This window comes from Plectropomus leopardus, chromosome 20, assembly GCF_008729295.1.
Source record: "Plectropomus leopardus isolate mb chromosome 20, YSFRI_Pleo_2.0, whole genome shotgun sequence".
NCBI classification, from domain to species: Eukaryota; Metazoa; Chordata; class Actinopteri; order Perciformes; family Serranidae; genus Plectropomus; species Plectropomus leopardus.
In genome coordinates, this window is record NC_056482.1 from 26,905,978 (window position 1) to 26,929,897 (window position 23,920).

The window sequence follows — 23,920 nt, forward strand, 5'->3', positions numbered from 1 at the left end:
TTTTTGGAGTATTACCATCAAAATAAAGTTTTACTTCAAGCATCAGAAGTAAAAGTATCATGTTTTCAGAATTGTAGACACAGCACAATTCAAGTGATCACACAATTATATTCATCACAAAATCAAGTAAAATAAAATAAAATCGTTCTCCTTGAAATGTTTCTAAAACGTATCAGCTACAAAAATGAATAAATTAATAAAAAAACAAAATATAACTAAAATGTATCAGCTGCAAAAGTAATGCACTTGATTTTGACAGCCTTTGTGCTCAATTATATTCATCACAAACAAAAAATAAAATTATATTAAACATATTAAATTGAAAAATTATCTAAATGTCTCAGCTGCAAAAATAATGCACTTGATTTTGACAGCTTTTGTGCACAACTACATTCATCAAAAACAAAATAAAATAAAATGAAATACAGTAAAGTAAAATAAAATAAAAAATATTCCATTTTAAATTAATCGGGAATGTATCCGCTGCAAAAGTTATGCACTTGATTTTGACAGCTTTTGTGCACAATTACATTCATCACAAACAAACAAAAATTAAATTAAACTAAAAAAATATTAAATTAAAAAAAAATCTAAAATATCTCAGCTGCAAACATAATGCAGTTTTCTTCAGTAAAGGATCTGTTTTCCACAGTAACGCATCACGTTACTTTCCAGCCTCATTTTTTGACAGCTTTTTGCGCCACGCACTCTTAAGTTTGGCCCTCGCCGGTTGCCGTTTAAGCCTGTACGTGGCAGTCAGAGAGCCGAGGCTCCTCTCCTGCAACAACTCACTCACACAGACGGACATCCTGCGGTCCTGTCGGACACACGGAGGCGAGGACACTCTTTATATCACTGTTTCTACCTGCCGGGAAACGTTTCCACCATGTTCACCGTCTCGGAGCTGGTCGTGTTGCTGGCCGTCCTGTCCGCCACTGCGTCCGGCTACTTCGTTAGCATAGACGCCCATGCCGAGGAGTGCTTCTACGAGCGGGTCAACTCCGGCACAAAGATGGGCCTCATGTTCGAGGTAGCCGAGGGAGGCTTCCTGGACATCGATGTGGAGGTGAGATTAATCCCCGACACTACAAAAACAGCCGCCCGATGTCTTAAAAATACGTGTTTTTTGTTTATTTTTGCGCAAACCTGCGATTGTGACACTTTAGGCCCGTGCTAGCTAACGTTAGCCGCCGCCGTCAGTCTGCGTAACGTCAAGCGAAACTAGTTAATTGATCGCCATGAACTGTTTATTAATTAAACTGCTTTTTATTTGTTCTGATTAAAACGCTATTATTATCATATTTTTTCTGTTAAAGTGCGTGGCAGTGTTAATTGAATTATTCATAAGGATACAGGAAGTGCAGCGTTAGCATGATATCCGTTGTGCTAGCTAACGTTAACTATGTAGTGCTGTGGCATAATAAAAAATAATAATATTTAATAAACTCTTTGTATTTATTTTTCTGTGAAATTGCAGTGCTTTAACGTGCAGCTGAGTGTAATGTGTGCACAGATGTTGCTGCCATATGTTACATCAGTGGCACCTTGTCATTTATTATTATTTATATTTTGTACTATTTTAAGTTTCTACTATATATACTATACTATACCATCATTATTCTGTATTATTGTTCATTATAAAGCCATACACAATACTTCACTACACTATTCTGCACCACACTACACCATATTAAATTAATATTATGTTTATACTGTTGAACTATTATATTTTAATTTTTGCACCTCTTGTCTTGTAATGGTCATTGTTTTTAAGGTGTAAACCATTTAGTAATGATTTTACCCTTTATATCTTTTTACTCTTTTATTTTAAGTCTTCATGCTTTGTAAATCACTTTGAATAACTCTGTTGTATAAGATGTGCTTAACAAATAATGCTGCCTGCCTTACTATTATTTACTATAGCGCCTTATACTATCTTCTACTATTTTATGCCTTTTAATACTACTATACTGTATTATACATATATATTCCCACATCATCTACTATTTGGCAGCGGTTGAGGATGTATTCAGGTCATCTAATTTAGGAAAAGTACTAATACCCCACTGTGAAAGTACTGTTACAAGAAAAAGTCATGCATTAAAAATGTTACTTAAGTTCATGTAAATAAGTATAAGTGGGGAACATGTACCTAAATATTTAAAGTTAAAGTGTCTAATGCAGAATCTTAAGAAAAAAAGGAAAACAAAACTCAAAATATATTTACAATTTGTACCAAAAATAGTTGCCAATTATTCTTCAGTTAAGCTGTATTTGTATAAATGATTGGTTAGTTTAATTAAAGTAAAAAAAAGTAAAGTGCCTCACTACAGTACTCAAGTAAATGTACTAAGTTAAATTCATCTACTGCTATTTCTATTTTGCTACAATAAAAGACAACGAAAATAAAAGGTGGTCCTAGTGTTATATTCTTTTAACATGACCTGCTGCTATTAATCATGCCCTGTCACTTTAGTCTGAAACTGCTCTTGTGTGTTTTGTTTATTTCTACTCTTTTCTTTTGTACTTTTACTACAACTTTTTAAATGAATTAGCGTCTCTCTCTGTGCTGCTGAAAAACCCGAATTTCCCCTCTGGGACTCAATAAAAGCTCGTCTCATCTCTCTTGTTTTTTTAACACGTATGTTTTTCTCGCGTCCTTCTCAGATAACGGGGCCCGACGGTAAGCAGATTTACAAAGGCGACAGAGAGTCCAGCGGGAAATACTCGGTGGCGGCGCACATGGACGGAACCTACAAGTTCTGCTTCAGCAACAAGATGTCGACCATGACGCCCAAAATCGTCATGTTCACGATCGATATCGGAGAAGCCCCTAAAGGCCAGGACATGGAGACAGAAGGTACATAAAGACTCTGTGTGCGTGTGTGTGTGTGTGTGTGTGTGTGTGTGTGTGCGCGTGTGTGTGCGTGTGTGCGTGCAGAGAGAGGAAGAATCTTATATCTCCTGTACTTCAGCCTTTTTCTGTCAGGATCATGCAGAGTGCAAACGAGTCGTTCTCTCTGATCTTGTGTCATTGTTTGTGATTTTTTTCTCTTTTTGACTTTATTTCGGACACTCTGCTCCTCTTTGTAGGTGGTGACAGCTGGGATGGTAGGGCACAGGGCGAAAACGCCGTTGTGAAACAGACTTTTTGAGTTTGTGATGCACTGTAGAGCCTTCTCTAACCAGTGTTGTTTCCGTTGTTTAAACTAATATTGTGCATTTCTGCGATACGTAGGAGGTCGTGCTGTTTGCGAATGGTCTGACTTTGCACAGTGAGAATGTTTAGGAAAAACGAATGTCTCTGGCGATGAGAACGCATCGCCTGAGACATGCACAGTCGTTTAAGTGTTATGCATGTGTTGCATACCTCCGTGCATGTGTATTTTTGTGCACATTCACACAAGTTGCGGCCGATTGCTGATTATTACTTTTGCTCGTTTCAGCCCACCAAAACAAGCTGGAGGAGATGATCAACGAGCTGGCCGTTGCCATGACAGCTGTGAAGCACGAGCAGGAGTACATGGAGGTCCGCGAGAGGATACACAGAGCGAGTGAGTCCCGACTTTAAAGCCCACTTTACCTGCTTTTCTTTTCCAAAATGACGGGAGGGCCAGGGGCCGAAGCATCAGCCATGTCTCCAGGACTTCGAGACGATTCTAGCATTTTGGGAAATTTCTCTGATGTTAGGATGTTACTGTGATTTCAGAATGTTTTTAGGATTTTAGTACATTTCTCAAATTTCAAAGATACCCTGAAAATGTTGGTAAAATCCTGAAATTTTGTTGATAACACATGCATTCAAGGAATTTTGGAAATTTAAAAAATCGAATGATGATTTTTACATTTTCTGGCTGTGATAAATGGTATCATTTTTGGTGATTATTTTAAATAAAACATGCCCTCTAAACTTGTGGGGCCACAGATTTGGAGGGCATGTTTTCTTTAAAAATTATCAAGATATTCAAAGGGGAAAAAATTCAGTTTTAATCCTGTTCCGAATTATTTGTTGAATATATATTTAAACACTTGAACATTTGCCTGTAAATTAATTGAAAAGTCGTGGAAATGTGTCGGTAAAAATGTCCATGAACCCTTTAAATAAGCTCATGGACCGAGTTTGTCGTTTTGAGTTGAAATTAAAAAACTGTCTCTTCTCTTTTTTTTCTCTTTCTAGTCAACGACAACACAAACAGCAGAGTGGTGCTGTGGTCTTTCTTCGAGGCTCTGGTTCTGGTGGCGATGACACTCGGACAGATTTACTACCTGAAGAGATTTTTCGAAGTACGGCGGGTGGTTTAGTGCGATCTTAAAAAAACGATCCCTCTGTGTCCTCCACTGAATTTCTCCACCACCGAGACAGTTATCTACACTCTGGAAATGAGACTGGCAGATTTGAGTAAAGCCTACGTGAAACGGTCGGATCTCTGATGTTTTGTTCTCCTGTTTCCTGTTTGGTTCCTTCTTTATAAGTGTCACTAGTGTTTGTTTGGAACGAATGGCCAAAAAGGTTCTGGGATAGATGTCAGTTTAGATTTTTTTTGTTTTTGTCATTTGATAATTAAGTACAAATTAATTGCCAGTACAGTTTTGCCCGTGTGAATGACTGCGAGGCTCATCATTTTTTTAAGCAAAAAGGCAGAAGAAAAAGAATTAAAAATGCACATAAATGGACAGGCATGTTGAGTCTCCACAGGAGGTTGTAAAAATTTAAACGGGACCCTTTCGAGTGATAAAAAAACAGAATGCATTTGATTTTATTCCTGTCTTGAGATGCAGGAGGTTTCTGGTGTCTAAGCCGAGTCAGACGATGCACTGGCAGATATGTGATATCTGTGCACGGCGTCTACGCTCTCAAACAACAAATTGCACTCCTGATGAACGCGTCTAAATAACCGAAGGATTTCGGCTGCAGCTGGTCTTTAAGGGAAACTGTGCAGCTTCTAGCTCTGTCTGTTGATTCGTAGCGATCCATGCCGCGGGGGGAGGGGCTTCGGCGGGTTGCAGGGAAACGTTGCGACTCTCCACATAGTTCAGAAAAAGCTGTTTCTTTGGCTTAAGAGTTCACAAGTTGATTTTTAAACGCTTATTTCCACTTCGGCAGCGAGATCTTGAAGAGCTGAGGTTTTAAACTGAACTACTCGGAGGAAAAGTGTGGAGGAAAACTGATGTTACATGTCGACTGAGGCGGGCGGGGGGGCACGTAACGACTGCTGTGTGCTTTAGTTGCTTCTAGTTTAGTTCCTTTGTTGGGGTTCGGGATTTTAAATTATGATTGTATACAATTTTGAACTGTTTGTTTGTTGTTTTTTTTCCTGGAGCATATCCTGTGACATGTTTGGATGATGCTTTTCAAATTAAAAGCTCTTCTTTCCCCATTGAGAATAAAACAAACGTCCGAGGCTGCAACATTGCAGGTGCTGCGTGTCGCCGAGTATGCTCCAGTTTTGTATTTAAAAACAATCTTTGGTGAGCTCTGGCAGGTAAAAACTGCTCTGTACACAGTCTCCTTTTTGTGATTACAAACGAAATCTGAGAAATGGATCTGTACAAATGTAGAATGGTTGTCTGTGGAAAAAGCCCCAGGTTTCATAATAAAGCCAATATTCTGTACAATTACTCGGATGTCTTTTTAAACAGGTGGTGACGTCGTATTGAGAAGCAATTTTTGGAGCTCAGGACCGATGGGATAATTGTTGAATTAAACTAAAGTTGGTATTTGGCAGTTTTTAACAGCTGACAGCAGCGTATCCATGTAAAGAATAAAATTAGCCACTTAACAAGACGTGGCCCAAAAATTTGTAAGAAATTTGTGTAGATTACATAAAATTATCTGAAAATAAAAATCAATAAAATGACCCAAAAAAGTCGTGAAAAATAATTTTTCTGGCTATTTTTCCTAGTTTTGATCATATTCATACCATTCTACCCCCTTACTTTAGTTTTTATTTATTTATTTTCTATAATTTAAGGGTCATTTTTGTCACTGGAGGCGGTGTCAAATGGAAGGTTATAAGTTTTTTTTAAAGGTAAAAATGTCTAGAAAGCTATATAATTATAATTTATATTCTAAAATAAGTTAGAGAAAAATACTTTCTGTGATGAAACATAATTTTCAGTACATTTTGGAGCCATTTTCTTGTTTTCGTTTTCTTTTTTGGTCTTATTTTTGGGTTATTTTCTTGTAACTTTTCTTACTAACTATTAACTTATTTTTCTTACCAATACTTTTTTTTCAGGTTTCAAAGTGTGAAATAGTTTGTGAAAGACAACTGAATGTACAAGAAAACTAGTCGATCCAGGTTTCAAAGGGTTAACGGCTGCTTTTTCAGTACAGGTGGAGGTGAGGCGTCGTTAATTTAATTCGTTTTACTCGTTTTTCCTGTTATGATAAAAATGTCTCTGAAAGCACAAAGAATCTGACGCGACCTGTTAAAGAGGACCGATCTGATGGTAATAATACGACTGTGTACTTTTACTTATAGAAATTTGAATACAGGACTTTTCCTTGTATATAATATGTATCGTAGTGTTTTTACAATGTTCTGTTGCCACTTTAAAATAAAAGAGCTGCAGTAGTGGAGAATAACTAAATGTTTCTACTTGTTCTGTACACAAGCATAGATTTGTAGTAGTAGCATTTAAGCATAAATTACTTCATACTACATAAATACATTAAAGAGAAAAATGCTGTACTTTTTCTTCATTACATTTATTTTACGAATTATAACTTTGCCTGTTCTATATTTAGATTCTACATCCAAAAACATACGATCAACTTCTACATTATGATGAATTTTTAATGGTTAAATGTCTTATATACATATACAAAGAGGAGAAAACTAAGCAGAAACAATTAAAATGCTGCCAAATATCTAATAATACAGCACTGAAAGGGGCATTTCACATATTGACTTTTTCTTTTGATATATTTTTTTTCTCTGCTGTAACAGAAACACCAAGGTGGAAGAAATTAAAGAAAAATATAAATTAATAACTTTAGTTTAATTTATTTTTCTACTGTAGCAGATACATCAATATGAAAGGCATCAATCAGTTTTATTTTATTCTTCTATTGTAATAAATGCACTATTAGATTAAAATTAAATTTATGTAATTAAATTTACTTTTATTTCATTTTTCTACAATAACTGATACACCTATGGTGGAAGACATTAAAGAAATAAATTTAATTGAGTTTTATTTTATCTTTCTACTGTAATAAATACACCAATAGTGGAATATATTAAAGAAAGGCATTTGATTTTTATTTTTTAACTAACAGAAAAACAAGAAATACCTTTTTCTGATGTAACAGTAATGGTTCAAAACAAACAAACAAAAATGAAATAAATTTTTTTTTTTTACTGTATCAGATACAACAATTGTGAAAGAAATAACAGAAATAAATTTCTTTTTATTATTTTGTATTATATTTTTCTACTTCTACTTTTTACTTCCTTCAGGTATATACACCAACAGCGGTATAAAGACAAAAATAATTTAATTTAGTTTTATTTAATTGTTCTACTTCAGCAGAAACACCAATAGTGGACGAAATTAAAGAAAGATTATTTATGTTTTTAAAGCAACGAAAAAAATATAGTTCTTACGCGGAACGATACTCGTGACTGCACTTCAGTTCCCACCCGGCTTGTAAACATCAGCGCACCCGGAAACGGGAGCAACGTGGGGAGCTAGCGGAGCGGTGGCTAACGACATTAGCTTAAAAATTAACTAAAACTCAGTTTAATTAAATATTTCCAACATGGAAAACACGACAGACGGGACGTGGGACAGTTTACCGGTTAAACTCAACGACGGGATTTTACAGACGCTGAAGGAAGTGAAGTTTACTCACATGACACCTGTACAGGTAAACAACAACAACAACAACAACAACATTTATTACGACTGAATCAACATCTAACGTGATTTCTTGTTTCTTTGTGCTGTAGTCTGCTTGTATCCCGCTGTTCATGAGTAACAAAGACGTGGCCGCCGAGGCGGTGAGTTTTACTCAATACATTTACTCAGTCTGTGTACAAGTACCTCAAATAACAAATATCAACATTTGATGCTACTTATGACTCCGCAACAGGGTTATTTATTTGATAATATTTAACACTAGTTACATTGTAGATTCAGTTTATTAATATAGAAATAATCCGCTAATAAAATTATTCTATATTATGTTGAATTGTAAGTGAAACTACTTTATTATTCAACTAAAATAAATCTATTAGTACGCTTAATTTCTGTTTTGTGTGATTTTTAGGCTCTTTTGTCATATTTATATCTCTATGCTTTTCTCTGTATACTGAATCTGTGTTATGTTCCTTTGTTAAATTATAAAAAATATTTTTTTATCTATTGCAAAAAATAATTAAAATAAAACGTAACTATGTTAACTATAATTATATTCATTTTATTTTTTTTTCTACTTCAAATATACAATGGTGGAAGAAATTGGAGAATTAAATTTTGTTGTTATATTTTTCTACTGTAACAGATGTACCAAGAGTGAGAGACATTTTTAACATAGTTTTCTTTTTTTTTATTTATGTAATTATTTGTTATTTTCTTAATTACTGTTCCTTTTTTAAAATAATTTATTTTATTTGATCTTGGTTTTTGTCACATTTAATTAGTTTTTATGTTCTCGTTTATAAATGTCATATTTTGTGAAATGTTGCGTTTTGAAATCTCTTGAAATTAATTTATTTTTGGTTGGTTTACCTCTTTTTTAAGAATTATTTATTTTTTATTTATTTATCTATTCACTTCTTATTTTCTTAATTACCTGTTGCCCTTTAAAATGAATTTATTTCGTGTCTCACTTACGTTTTTTCTCACATTCACTTTGTTTCCGCGGACTTGTAGTTGTTTGTGCGGTTATTTCTGTTTGATTGCTGAATGCTGAAGGTTGAGTGCAGCTCTGGAGATAAATAAAGAAATAAAGAAATTGGGGGTAGGGTGTATATTGTACTTTTTCCAGTTGAATATTGGATTTATTACATTTTCACGACTTTAAATACCTTTTAAAAAGAAAAAATATGAACACAGGAAATCATCACAGATGATCAAAAACTCAGTTTATCATCATTTCTACAAAAAAAGGACTAAATTCAATAATCAGAATAGTTCCCAATCATTTCCTTTAGACTAATTGATTAATTGCTTCTTACCTTCTTGAGGATGATTCAGGATATTTGGAGTTTTCTTCTTCATCGCTTCCTGCAGCTCACAGAGCGTCGTTTGGTTTCAGGTGACCGGCAGCGGAAAGACGCTTGCGTTTGTGATTCCCGTCATCGAGCTGCTCCTGAAGAGAGAAGAGAAGCTGAAGAAGATGCAGGTGAGGAGGAAGGAGGCGTTTACTGTACGTCCGGAGGTTTTTGGTCTCCTCGAGTGTTTGTCTGTAAGTTTCCGTCTTCGTGTCCTGCAGGTCGGCGCGCTGGTGATCACTCCGACGAGAGAGCTGGCTCTTCAGATCAGTGAAGTGATGGATCAGTTCATCCAGAAGTTTCCTCAGTTTACGTGAGTTCAAAGTCACAGAAGAAGACTCGCAACAAACCTCCACCTGTTTAACCCTTCGAAAACTGAGCACATGGCTCTGATTTCTTTCAAAAACTAAATAAAAAATAAGGCATAAGAAGAAATGACCCAAAAATTTGCAGGAGATTAGTAAAACTTTTAAATTTAAAATAAAAAAAATCAAGAAAAAAAGAAAAATGCCCGAAAAAAGTGTTGAAAACGTGAAATAAAATAAATAATTGTGAAATAAAATATTACATATAAAATCTCAATCTAGCATAATTTTAAATATTTAATTATAATAATTATAAGGTGAGTTTTCTAGATATTTCCACAGTTTTTTTTTTATAATCCCTTTTTTAAGCTCATTTTTTGCCACCTTTTACTAATTTCTTAAAATTTGCAGGACATTCATTCAGCCAAGTTGCTGATTATCCTTTTTGACTGACTCTACACCTGAAGGCACCGACGTCACTGAAAATTAAAATGTTCACATTTACACCAGATTCTGACTCACTGGGCTGCATTTTGGTCGCCTTAATACATAATGACGCAGAAAAAAAAGAATTTAGGAAAAAACATCGTAGAGTTAGAATAATCAGGGCTGTTGTTTTTATTCATTAAAATTCTTTGTGTTTTTAGGCAGATTTTACTGATCGGTGGAACCAACCCGATAGAGGACGTGGAGAAGTTCAAGGAAAAAGGGTACGTACCAGATTCTGATCCCTCAAACATGCATCGAATTATTTCTGGGTGTCATTCTGGGCTTTTGACTCTGAATTTGTCATTTTGACTATTTTCCACCTGATGAGGTCATTTTGACCATATTTGGCATATGGAGGAAATACATGCTGTTTCCACTAGGTGACCTGTCACAGTCAATGTAGCTGCTGATCATAGATAATAAAAAGAAAGTCTCCTTTGCTTTAAATATGTAAAAAATAATTCATTTCTTGTATTTTTTTCTTTGTATTTTTTTCTAAAAACATAGTGGCATCATGACAAAAAACTGGCATCAAAAAGGTTAAAATTCTGAAATTTTGATTTTTATGATTAGGACTGAAGTTGGTGAAAAAAATAACCAAAATTAGAATAATATTAGTGTATCATATTTTTAAAGCTTGATTTTGAAAAGCGCGTTTAGTGCACAGAGCGATAGAGTGTGTGTGATATTAAAGAGGGCCCTAAAGGGTTAAATGAACTGTACGGGTAAGTGCAAAAGTAAAAGATTTGGCTGAAAGAAGAAAAGGAGACTTATCTTTTGTAGATCCAGCAGAGAGCAGGAGTCCACAGCTTCATCCCAGCAGGACAAACTGGTCTCTGAACCAGATTCAGACTCTGAGCTCCGCAGATCAGCGCAGCGATCACTCTCTTTTCAGAAATACGTTTATATATATTCATATTTTACGTGCAAAGATTCCCAGAAACTGGGTCAAACTTTCACTCCTCTGTCTGTCCTCCTCCGTTAGTTTGTCCCCTTCCCCCGACTCACAGGTGTTTCCCATTTACGTCCTCACCGTCCTCTCCCGTCCTCACCGTCCCACCGTCCTCACCGTCCTCTCCCGTCCTCACCGTCCTCCCGTCCTCTCCCGTCCCGTCCTCCCGTCCTCCTGTCCTCACCGTCCTCCCGGCTCTCTGTGACAAGCATCAGACTTTTCCTGTAAAATTATTTTTGGCGCTTTTTTGACTTCATTAGACAGCACACACTAGTTTTTTTGTTTGTTTGTTTTTTTTTTTTGTATTTTTAAATTATTTTAGGTTTAGAAATGTATTTTAAACATGCTGAATAAAATGGGAGAATAAAAAAATAGTCCATTTTTCAAACCACTGGACCAGCAGGACGAGTGTTACATTTGTTTGTTTGTTTGTTTGTTTGTTTTTGTTTGTTTGTTTATGGGTTTTTTTTCGGGTTTTTTTAGGGCAAACATTGTGATTGCGACGCCGGGTCGTCTGGAGGACATGTTCAGGAGGAAGTCGGACGGTCTGGATTTGGCGAGTTCAGTCAAGAGTCTCGACGTGCTGGTTCTCGACGAGGCCGACAGACTTCTGGACATGGGCTTCGAGGCCAGGTACGCAAAAAAAAGGAAACATTTAGAGTCTCGCAACATTTCAAATAGATGTACAGTTTTTTTTTTTGTAATTTAATTCAAAAGGTTAAACTTTCATATAGTTCATATTCACACATGAATTAAAATATTAAGCTCTTCTTTGTTTTAATTTTTAATGATTATGGCTTATAGCTCATGAAAACCCAGTATCTCAAATTATTACAATATTTCCTAAGAAATTATTTTATTACTTTTGTTTTTAACTATTTTAAATATTTTTTTGTTATTTTTATTTTTAATTAAATATTTACAAAACAGAATTGTCCACCTTCTGAAATGTACGTTCATTTATACACTCAGCACTTATTTTGGGCTCCTTCAAAACAAATTACTGCTTCAGCTGTGGTTTACTGAACTAGACCAAAGGATACATGTATTTCTACTGTTTGAATAGTAATTAAATATTCTAATATTTTATATTATTTATTCATTTATTTTTATGTTTTTGAGTTGTAGGCCATAATTATCAAAATAAAAAATGCTTAAACATTTTAGTTTAAGTGTAATGAATAAAGAGTATATTAAATTTTCTCTTTCTTTTATTTTATGTTCTTAGGGCATCTCTTTAATGTATTTTATAGTGAAACTATAATTTCACATTTGTGGACAATACATTTTTGTAAATATTAAATAACTGATGGAAAAAAATGAACTTTTCAGCCATTTTTAAGATGCACCTGTAGTTACATGTAATTAAATTTTGTGCTGCTAACAGAATCTCTGTGTGTGTGTGTGTGTGTGTGTGTGTGTGTGTGTGTGTGTGTGTGTGTGTGTGTGTGTGTGTGTGTGTGTGCAGTCTGAACACCATCCTGGGTTACCTGCCCAAACAGAGGCGGACAGGTCTGTTTTCAGCCACGCAGACTCAGGAGCTGGAGAAGCTGGTTCGAGCCGGTCTCAGGAACCCGGTACGCATCACCGTCAAAGAGAAAGGCGTCGCTGCCTCCGCCGCCGCCCAGAAAACTCCCTCCAGACTCTCCAACTACTATACTGTGAGTCTCACACACACACACACACACACACACACGTTTCACATCAAACACCCAAAAATGAAAACGTAATGACACAAAAACTCTCGTGTTGTCGTTCCAGATCTGCAGGTCAGAGAATAAGTTTAACAACTTGGTGGCGTTTTTAAGACAACGCAAGCAAGAGAAGCATCTCGTCTTCTTCAGGTACGCTGAGCACTGTCTGCTGTTATTAACCCTTTAGGGACTGTTTGGTGCATTTGACACACTTTAATTCTCCGTTTTTTAAGATAATTTTGCCTGTGTTCATGCGTGTGATATAAATGTAGTCCAGATTGTGTATTTTTGTTAATGTTTGAATTTGCAGCTCAGCTCCTACAATAAGTCTAAAATACACTGTGGAAACTAAATAGTTACATTCAGACTGTTCAGGTCCAAAAATGCTCCATTGAAACCCATTCAAACTGACATTTTTGATCCCACAGCCATCAGAGCAGAAAAACAGGACTTGTATTATTTCTGGGTGTCATTCTGGGCTTTTGACTCTGAATTTGTCATTTTGACTATTTTCCACCTGATGAGGTCATTTTGACCATATTTGGCATATGGAGGAAATACATGCTATTTCCACTAGGTGACCTGTCACAGTCAATGTAGCTGCTGATCGCTGACGGATCCCAGACTGTCAGCAGCTACACTCACACACTGACATATCCCAGACTGTCGTCATAAAAAAAATAATGCAAATTAAAAATTGCATGTAGGCTGGTGAAAAAAAAAAATCTAAAAACAGTGGCATCATGACAAAACCTGGCATTTAATTCTGAAAACTAATAAATATTTGATACCGATGTTGGTTAAAAAATGAATGAGAGTAGGAAATCATATTAACGTATAACATTTTTAAAGCCTGATTTTGAAAAGTGCGTTTTGTGTGCAGTGATGAGTATTTAGATTTGACACTGCACAAAAAAAAATAATGTATAAAAATGAATGTTGCTGCTGATCATTGACACATACCAGGCTGTGATCATCAAAACAAAAATCTACATAGCATGTAGTATACCGAAAATTAGACTTTTTTCATCTAAAACACAGTGACATCATGACAAAAATGTGGCATTAAAAAAAAAAAAAAATAAAAAAATACATTTTTGACATTAATGATTAGGACTTTTGTTGGTTAAAAAAACATTCTTTAAAACATTAATTAATGAAAGTAGAAAATAATATTAATGCATAATTTTTTTTAAAGCTTGATTTTGAAAAGTGCAATTTGTGCAGAGAGTGATACGAGTGTGTGTGTGATATTAATATTTTGTCGGTGGAGTTTGGTTATTGACTGACTGGTTATTATCCGCTCGTCCGTGTACGCAGTACGTGCGCGTGTGTCGAGTACTACGGTCGAGCTCTGGAGACGTGGTGAAGAAGGTCACCGTCCACCTGATCCACGGCAAGATGAAAAACAAACGCAACAAGATCTTTGCAGACTTCAGAGCCCTGAAGAGGTGAAACTCTGTTCCTCGCACAGTTACAGTAAATCTGTGTGTAATCTGCACTCTGTGACTCTTTTATAATCTCTAATCCCTGCGTGGTGCTGCAGTGGGATCTTGGTGTGCACAGACGTCATGGCCAGAGGGATCGATATCCCCGATGTGAACTGGGTGCTGCAGTACGATCCTCCCAGCAGCGCCAGGTGAGTCCGAAAAGTTCACTGTCTGAAAACTACATGAACGGGTCGATTTATACTGTTTGGCAATTTATTTATCTATTGTCTTAAAAAAATATAAGAGGAAATTATAATTACATTTAATTCATGATGTTTAATTATTTCTGGATGTAAAAGGTAAATTTCATTCATTCAATCATTTTTTAAACTATGTTAAAAAAAGATAAAATAAAATTATAAAAATTTTATTAAAAATTAACTATTATTATTTATTAATAAATTTGTATTGTAAATATTTTGTGTGTGTGTATATATATATATATATATATATATATATATATATATATATATATATATATATATATATATATATATATATATATATATAAATATATATATTCTCCTTTACACTTTATTGTATTCTATATACTTTTTGGTTTTTATTGGATTAATGTTTGCTGATTAGTTATTTTTATTATTTTGTCTGTATTTTTTCATGTGGTTTTCTGTAAAGTGTTTATTTAGAGGTTTTTGTTTTTGTTTTTGTTGTTTTAAAGAGGAGGGGGTGTTTATGAGCCTCTGGCTTCTTGACCTCTCCTGACACTTTTTTTGTTTGTTTTTTAAATCTGGATTTTATGAAATATTTAATTGTCTGCTAATAAACTAAACAATAAATCAAATTATTAAACACATAATTTTGTTCGTTAAAATCTTTGTATTTTCACAGCTGCTCCCTGTGGTTATTATCAGATAAACGAGGAAAAAAGTGTATTTATTTGGGACTATTTTAATCCGTCTGGTGCTTAATGTAGATTTCGGGCAGTGGCACATTGCCTGATGTGGATTTAAACTTTCTCTACATATACTTACTTCACTTCAGAGTTACACATGACGGGAGTTTAAAGCCAAAATTCATTTGAAATGACCCAGACTCGGACTTATTTCAGTGCTGCTGAGTCTTGATTTTAAGAGTAATAAAGAGGTTTGATAATTATTAATTATAATTTTACGAATGCTAAACTGTATTTCTTTCTTTTGTCTTTGTCTCAGTGCATTCGTACATCGATGTGGACGTACAGCACGAATCGGCAATCAGGGAAACGCCCTCGTCTTTCTGCTGCCGATGGAGTCGTCGTACGTCAACTTTTTGTCCATCAACCAGAAAGTGAGTGAATTTCTCTCAAACCTGAGTTTGGAAACCATCATTTTTTTATGCCCGCTCTTTTCGCCGGGTGGGTCTGTGTACGTGTGAACTGAAAACTGACCTGTCTTTTCATGATGTCCTCAGTGTCCACTGGAGAAGTTGGTCCTCACAGGGGAAGTTGTGGACGTGCTGCCTAAAGTGAAAGCCATGTCTCTGGCAGACCGAGCCATGTTTGACAGAAGCATGAGAGCCTTCGTGTCGTACGTCCAGGCCTACGCCAAACACGAGTGCAGCCTGATCTTCAGGGTCAAAGGTCAGAAACAGACACTTTACATCACACATTCAGCTCTGCAGTTTGCATGAAGTACAAACAAAACAATCTTTGCTGCATTTTTCTTTTGTCTAGATCTGGATTTTGCCTCGTTGGCGCACGGCTTCGCCCTCCTGCGCCTGCCGAAGATGCCCGAGCTGAGGGGGAAAACGTTTCCGGATTTCATAGAGACGACGGTGGACACGGACACCATCCGCTACAAGGACAAGAACAGGGAGAAAACAGAGGCAGAAGATGCTGGCTGAGCTGAAAGACAGAGACAAGACTCCTCTTCCTAAAAGGAACTTCCTGAAGAACAAGGCCTGGTCCAAACAGAAGAGCAAGAAGGAGCGCCGGAAAAAGAGGTCGGCCAAGAGGAAGCACGAAGAGGTATTCACACTTCACGTCCTCTGTTTGGTGCGTCATTTAGTTGCTTTTATTTACGAATCTCCTTTTTTTATCCTCTGTGTGTCCGCAGGGCTCCGACGTGGACGACGAAGACATGAAGGAGCTTTTGAACGACACTCGCCTCCTCAAGAAACTAAAGAAAGGTCAAATCACAGAGGAGGACTTTGAGAAACAGATAACAAGCGGACCAAAACACCAACCAGACGGGCCCTCGGGGGACGAGGAGGCGTGATCACCTGTATTCAGCGTGTAGAGAAAAGCAGAATTCAATAAAACCTTTGACATTTGTTTACCTTTGGAGAAAAGGGTTTTTATTGAGTTATAAATAAAGCTTGATGAGTTCGTCGCTGACGGCAGACGGGGTGAGGACTCCCAGGTCGGTGAAGAGGAGGGTGATGAGGGACGGAGGCGTGTAGTCGATCATCGGATGCTCCTCCGACAGGTTCTGTACCGTCTTCAGGGTGTCGGCTTTGTACTGTGGAGCCGAGGAGAGGAGCGGTAAAGAAAAACTCTAACAGAAATATAATCCGGATGTGAATTTCTCTGCCGGCGTTCGTACCTTAAATTTATCAGGCACGTCCTGCTGGTTGAGCGGATAGAGACGGACAAATTTGAAACTCTCTGCCACGACGTAGAAAGGCTTGTTGTGAGCTTTGGAGCACACGGCCATCTGATAAGTGCCGATCTGCAACACGAAAGATCAAATATTTAAGCCTGTGCATCACGAACGGAGGAGAAAAGTAACAAACTTACTTTTATATGACTTACAACTTTATTTTGTCAATATGGAAAAACATCCTGGTTCAATAATCAGTGTTACATCCGTCCCGATCGTTCATCAATAACAGGGTTCCCAATTTATTTATCTAAAAATAAGGCCTTATTTGGTTTTAAATCAACTTGAATTAATTTTTCAAAACTCTTAAAAATGCTCAGACATGAGAAGTAACATTTTATTTTTTTTTATGTTGCATTGTAAAATCTCAATGTGATCCACTCCTTTTCTTTTTTTAAATAATTTACTAAATTCATTTTCTTAAATTTGTCATTGTATGAATCACACATGCAGACTGAGACGCACAAAATCATCCAGATATTTTCCTTTTCTGTTGGAAAACTTATCCGATTCTTCTATGATAACATCATATGTTTATTGTCGTCCATGTGCTCCACCGTAAAACAGGATTTTTTTTTAACATTGTACGTGTTGGACCATCGATGCTAAACATACAAACAAATTTGACATATCCCAGGCTGTCATCCTAAAAAATAAACATATATTTTGCAGAAGTTTTCCATCTAAAAACATAGTGGCATCATGACAAAAACCTGGCATTTAAAGGGTTAAAAATTTGAAAATTAATTAATATTTGAGATTTATGATTAAGGCTGAAAAAAACTCAATGAAAGTAAAAATTAATATTAATAAATAGTATTTTTTAAAGCTTGATTCTGAAAAGCGCGTTTTGTGCGCAGAGCGGTACGAGTGTGTGTGATATTAAAGCAGGCCCCGAAGGGTTAATTTCTTATATATTAAAACACATTCTGCAAAATGGGCTCCCTTCACTTCTGATATTTAATAAAATAATGTTGAGAATACTTTTACTTAAGTACTTAAATGCAGGACTTTACTTGTAATGGGGTGTTTTCGCGTGATGGTTTCTATGTAACGTAGCGATCTGAACAGCGATAACTGAATATTATTGATGGACTCTGGACAGTTTGAACAAAAATACTCTAAATCGATATCTTTTTTTCTTTCTGGTTGAACTTGTTTCGTGACGCTTCACTGAAACTCACCTTGTTGATGATCCCTCCGCTCTCAACGACCCCCTCTGCACCAACAATAACAAGGTCTACTTTCTCCAAAACGTACCTGCGGACACATCACACAAACGCTTACTGCTGAAATGTTCACGCTGACGACGTGAGACGGCGTTTTAAACTCGATAACGAAGATATTTACCCCACAGCTGCATCCAGCACTACGGTCACAGGGACGTTCAGCTTCCTCAGAGCGTCTGCCATCTGTCGCCTGCACAAAGACAAGCTGGTTCAACCACTCTGTGTGTGTGTGTGTGTGTGTGTGTGTGTGTGTGTGTGTGTGTGTGTGTGTGTGTGTGTGTGTGTGTGTGTGTGTGTGTGTGTGTGTGTGTGTGTGTCCTCAGAATAAAACACAGTTTACTGACACACAGCTCGCTCACCCGGCTGAGTCAGGCTGCGATTCGGTCACGTAGACAGAGAAGCGCTTCTTCTCCTCTACGGCTTTTTCCAGAACCCGGAGGACGACTCGGGAGTACGAGTGAGTCAGGATTTTCTGAGAGAGGAGACATCAGTCACCGAGCTGCCGAAATACTGCGTGTACAAACACCGAAGTACATGTACCTGTGCTGCACCGTCCGAATACTGCCGACTCACAACTACGTGTCTCTCTGGAGGACGACGGCGACCTTCAGTCACGCAGCACTTTTTAAAACTCAGAGCTCAACTTCTTCAACGTCACGCAAACAACAATTACAGCGAAGGAGTCTGACAATTAAAATCTATGTTCTTCCATCGATGGTCACACAAATAGCTGTTTACATAAAAAATAAATAAAATAAAGTAAAAAAAAAAAAAAAAAATAAAAATGTAATAAGAATCAAAGACATAAAAGATTTTAGTGCATAAGGAGAACAAAAAAAAAAGGAAAATGTAGGAGTAAAAATTAAAATATATCTTCTAAATAATTTAAGACTTTAATATCAATATTTTAAAATATTTTTAAAAATATTTTATTTGTTTTTTAATGCTTAATTGTTGTGTTTTCATTATTTTTACTTTTATTTATTTATAATATATTTTTGTATGTTTGCTGTTATTATATTATCTTCTGAGCTTTTTTTTTCTGTCAAAGTCCTTTGAAAGCTGAACATAAATAATTTTACTTTATATATATATATATATATGTGTGTATATAGCACCTTTAAAAACAACAAAACAAAGCAGAAATGGGACACACAGACACCGATTCAACAAGAAACTCAGGTAGGATTCAGATAAAATTAAAACCAGAGGTCAAATAATGCAAGATGCAGGACGTAAAATATCAGCAGAAAATAATCTGAAGAAAAAGACCAAAAACAACAACAGAAGCAATAAAAGTAATAAAATAGATCAAACATACATTTATAAGTGAAATAAATAAAAACATTCAACTCAAAAACTGAACGTAAAAAGATTCTGATCTCGATGAGACTTTTTGAACTGAAACATCTTAACAAACAGTAACTTTGTGCTAACGAGCGTAAAAAATAAAAATTAAAATACTTACAGCGCCGTCTTTGATGAAGGTGTGACAGAGTTTAGCAACTTTGCTCCGGGACATCGAGATTTTCTCCAGAAACAGTTCTCCTCTCTCCTCCCTCACCTTCTTACAGCGAGACAGATCCTGACACACACACACACACACACACACACACACACACACACACACAGATACTGTAATCAGATACTTTGGGTATAAATTTATAATAATTTTCAAGAGCAAACTCAATTTCATTTTTAGAATTTTGGGGTATTTTTCCCTCTGATCTTCTTATGTCAACTTGAATGTACTAAAATAATGCTGAAATAATATTGTGTGAGTTATAGAGGAACTACAGAGGAACGTTCCCCAAACTGTCAGGAAGCAGCAGCTACAGAACCGTCCCTAAGTCACGGCTCTGCTGTGATCTCTGCACATTTACACCAAACATCAGATATCAGTTTATTCTTTCAGCAGAACCGAGACTCACGACACCTGAACTCAAACCGCGTCCAGCGTGTCCTCTCATCATGTCCTCTCATCATGTCCTCCTCTCATCACGTCCTCTCATCATGTCCTCTCATCATGTCTACTGCAGTATCTGTGCCTGAGTGGCCGCGCTGAAACCTGACAACAGGTTTCAGCGCGGCCACGAGCGGTAAGCAGCTGCGTTTTCTGTCACAACGAGCACAGAAGTGAGTCCACGTCCACTGCATGTTGTAGAGTGGAGAGGAGTGAGAGAAATGACGCTGGAGAGAAAAGAGATTTTTGAACTATTCAATTGTTAACTGAAAAAAAAAAAAAAAAAAAAAAAACAAGCCAAAAAAGGAAAGAAAACATAAAATGTTCTGTTCTATATCTGTTGATTTTTTAAAAAATTAGTTTCTTAATCGGAAAAACTGACTGATGGGGAGACCGCAGATACTGCAGTTTTTGAGCCTCTGGTGTAAATATTCCTGTTTTTGATGACACAAATCTTCTTTGATAATCTTTGTAGATTTTTTAGCCCTTTTTTAAAAACAACACGTGGCTGTGTCAAAACACAAGTACACTGACCAAAAAGGTGTAGGCTGAGCTTTGCCTATCCTTCTTAAATTAATATCTTATGTCAACTCATTAAAAAAAAAACATTTTTAAAAAATATCATTCATTTAAAAAAAGGAAAAAAAACGTATATTATGGATCTAGATTAAAAAGAGAAAAAAAGCTTAAAAGCCTTAAAAGCTTCATAGTGATTCTGTCTTCAGATCCAGTATTCACAGGCTGTCAGCGCGCGCGCGCACACACACACACACACACACACACACACACACACACACACACACACACACACACACACACACACACACACACAGCGGAGAGACAGTGAGATGAGAGGAAGCTGATATCATCCTCGTGTCCCCTTTTCGGCGGATTTTTCCGCTGCTGCAGATAATTTTGTCACCTTGTAATATATTAATTTTGTGAGTAGGCTATATTAAAAACCGCCAAACCGCGGCACACGCACTGGCACCTCCAGCACCTCCTGGCAAAACTGCAGTGGCACAAGCACTGGCACCTCCTGACACCTCCTGGCACCTCCCGGCAAGTCTCGGCAACCAGTGGCATCTGCTGCGACTGCTAGCGGCACCTAGCTGCGGCATCTGGGGGTGCCACACCAGGTGCCACAGTTAGGTGCCGCTGCCGCAAATTGAGCTTGCTGTCTCTCACACCTTTGCTCAGCCTGCTGCCACCATGACTCAGCAGATAACGGGTGGATGGATGTTTTTAGACGCCACATTAAGCGTCAGTTTGTTCGGGTGCATGTTGGCGTCCCCTCACCTGGTGCTCCAGAGATGTGAGACTTATGAAGCGCAGGAAGAGCTCTCCTCCCGAGGACACGGCCACCGAGGAGTCGACTCCCGTCAGGCAGTCTGTGGCCCCCGTCAGGCTCTCCCTCAGGCCCAGGATCGTCTCACCTGGAGGTGAAAAAGGCTGCGCGGTTCACCAGAAAAGCTCAGGATACTTCCACTTCACGACCTCTCAGAGGCAAATATTGTTTTCTTTTTTTTAAATTTTATTTCAGCCGGAAAATTCACAAAAAAGACAGTTATAAAACTTTTCTTCAAGCCTGTTTTGGAGATGATGATTCACAACAAAATCAAGTGCTTAAAGGAAATTAATAAAAGTACAAGCCAAAAGATGAGTCAGCAGGTAAACAAGACGAAACACAATGATAGATAACGTTTAAAAAAAATAAAAAATAAACAAATTAATTGATGAAGACAAAAAGGGGAAAAATGTTCAAGGCAATTTCCACAAAATTCCTAATTAAGACAGTCATCTCTATAATGTGAAGGATATTTTAAATCAAAATCAAAGTCCCACTTTGATCAATGATCAATCAGATAAAGAGAGAATTGACTAGTTCAAGAAAATAACCTAAGAAAATGTTGCACATTTAGTTGTGATTTATCTTCTTTACACAGAAAGACATTAAAATTTCCATGTGAAAATTATCGAGTGCCTTCTCCAGCGGCCGTGTCTCTCACAGGCATTAATTACTGTTGCCAAATAAAAATATAAAAATTACAGAACAAAACAAGCGGGGGAGTGTTAATATTCACATTATGCACAGGTTTTATAAAGTCAAACCAGAAAACTCTCCTCCTTCTGAAGCTAAATAAACTTTTTTAAAAAAAAACTCTTGGATCAGCTGGAAAATGCAACATCACAAAATTGAATGCTGGGCACTATGAGAAGTTTTTTTTATTATTATTTTATTTTAGATTATATTTTATTTTACTTATTTTTACTTCATTTTTTGTTATTGTACTGCACTTTTTTTTTTATTGTATTGTATTTTATAGCATTTTACTTTCTTTTATTTAAGTTGACTTGACCACATTTTTTTATTTATTTATTATTATATTTTATTTTATTTATTTTTATTTTTACTTTACTGTACTTTCTAATTTTATTCTATTGTATTGTATAGCATTTTACTTTCTTTTATTTATGTTGACTTGACCACATTATTTTTTTATTTATTATTATATTTTACTTTACTGTACTTTATTATTTTATTCTATTGTGTTGTATTTTACTTTATTTTTTATTTAAGTTGACTTGACCACATTTTTTTAATGTATTATATTTTATCTTATTTATTTTTTTTATTATATTCACTTTACTGTACTTTATTTTATTCTATTGTGTTGTATTTTACTTTATTTTATTTAAGTTGACTTGACCACATTTTTTTAATGTATTATATTTTATCTTATTTTTTTTTTATTATATTTCACTTTACTGTACTCTCTTATTTTAATCTATGTGTTGTTATGTTTTACTTTATTTTATTTAAGTTGACTTGACCACGTTATTATTTTATTAATTTTATTTTCTTGTGTATTTTATTTTACTTTACTGTATTTATTTTACTGTATTGTATTTCATTGTATTTTTTATTTTATTAGTATTGCTTTGACCACGTCATTTATTTATTTTATTTTTACTTTATTTTATTTGACAGACGCACACACCTTTGTCTCTCTTGAGGAACTCCAGCAGGGTCCGGATAGCCGCCACAGCAGACGCCATGTCCGGGTCTTTCCTCATCTGAGCCCTGAAATACTCCACCAGCTCTGAACCGGAGACACAGAAAAAAACAGAATATTTAATAATATTACCCCAACATTTAATCAAAACAGGTGAACTGGAAACAAACGTACCTTCTTCATTCATCGTGAAACCACCAGAGAGCCTGAAACTGTCAAAACAAACAGCGGGGGACGTTTCCCTGACGTCAGGCCGCCCCAATTTAAGACCAAACTCAGAATTACCTTTTAAAATAAAAATTTAAGGAGCACCTTTCAGAGTGGCGTCGTAAAAAATTAGTTTTAAGTCGGTTTATAAAGTTTTATTAGCAGTATTTGGGGAGTTGCACTGTGTTAGCTCATCTCGCAAAGAGCAGCGTGTCGACGCGTCGCGGAGAGATGACGCAATATGTCGTGCTCCCTTCACTTGCCCTCGGAAATATTGGGGGAAAAAAATAATTTTTTAAAAATATTTTTTGTAAAGATTTTGTTAAAATAAAAAAAAAAAATAAAATAAAATTTAAAAAAGTAATGTAGAAACGGATCTTTTTTACTTCTATTATTATTATTATTATTATTATTATTATATTCACACCACATTTGCACTTCGTATTGCAACTGCTGAAAAAATTATTATAATTATTTTAATTGTGATTATTGTTATTGTAACTATTAATAATAATGGTTATTCTTATAAATCTTCATCATTGCTATCGTAATAAATCTTATTTTGTAAATGGTATCCGTAAATAAACGTGACCACAAGGTCCACATTCATTTATTACAAACTGAAGGCAGTAAAAAAACAAAATGTAATTAATAATATAAAATATTAGTATTTTACAAAAAATATTTTTGATAAGACTAATAATAATTTGTTTTTGATAAATCTTTATGAATTTGATAAAAGCCAAAGAC

The 23,920-nt window shown here is 35.9% G+C and overlaps 3 protein-coding genes across 3 annotated transcripts; 2 read left to right on the plus strand and 1 right to left on the minus strand.

Annotated features, from left to right (window-relative positions):
• The first annotated feature begins 717 nt into the window (after nucleotides 1-717).
• Nucleotides 718-5,619, plus strand: tmed2 (transmembrane p24 trafficking protein 2). The gene is made up of 4 exons (XM_042509821.1): nucleotides 718-1,066; nucleotides 2,668-2,860; nucleotides 3,447-3,554; nucleotides 4,178-5,619. Exons 1-4 carry the CDS (start codon nucleotides 887-889, stop codon nucleotides 4,300-4,302), a joined length of 606 nt encoding a protein of 201 aa, XP_042365755.1. The 5' UTR covers nucleotides 718-886; the 3' UTR covers nucleotides 4,303-5,619.
• A 2,059-nt stretch (nucleotides 5,620-7,678) lies between these two features.
• ddx55 (DEAD (Asp-Glu-Ala-Asp) box polypeptide 55) lies at nucleotides 7,679-16,430 on the plus strand. The gene is given in 16 exon segments (XM_042509893.1): nucleotides 7,679-7,876; nucleotides 7,959-8,009; nucleotides 9,269-9,355; nucleotides 9,446-9,537; nucleotides 10,177-10,239; nucleotides 11,454-11,603; nucleotides 12,439-12,631; nucleotides 12,732-12,814; nucleotides 13,985-14,022; nucleotides 14,025-14,115; nucleotides 14,211-14,303; nucleotides 15,327-15,441; nucleotides 15,565-15,733; nucleotides 15,827-15,969; nucleotides 15,971-16,120; nucleotides 16,209-16,430. Coding segments are annotated over 16 exon segments (1,788 nt in total). The 5' UTR covers nucleotides 7,679-7,768; the 3' UTR covers nucleotides 16,371-16,430.
• eif2b1 (eukaryotic translation initiation factor 2B, subunit 1 alpha) lies at nucleotides 16,427-23,203 on the minus strand. The gene is made up of 9 exons (XM_042509894.1): nucleotides 23,138-23,203; nucleotides 22,949-23,050; nucleotides 21,246-21,382; nucleotides 19,452-19,568; nucleotides 18,343-18,455; nucleotides 18,105-18,173; nucleotides 17,939-18,014; nucleotides 16,698-16,823; nucleotides 16,427-16,613 (listed from the first exon to the last, which is right to left on the minus strand). Exons 1-9 carry the CDS (start codon nucleotides 23,148-23,150, stop codon nucleotides 16,458-16,460), a joined length of 909 nt encoding a protein of 302 aa, XP_042365828.1. The 5' UTR covers nucleotides 23,151-23,203; the 3' UTR covers nucleotides 16,427-16,457.
• Between the last annotated feature and the right edge of the window lie 717 nt (nucleotides 23,204-23,920).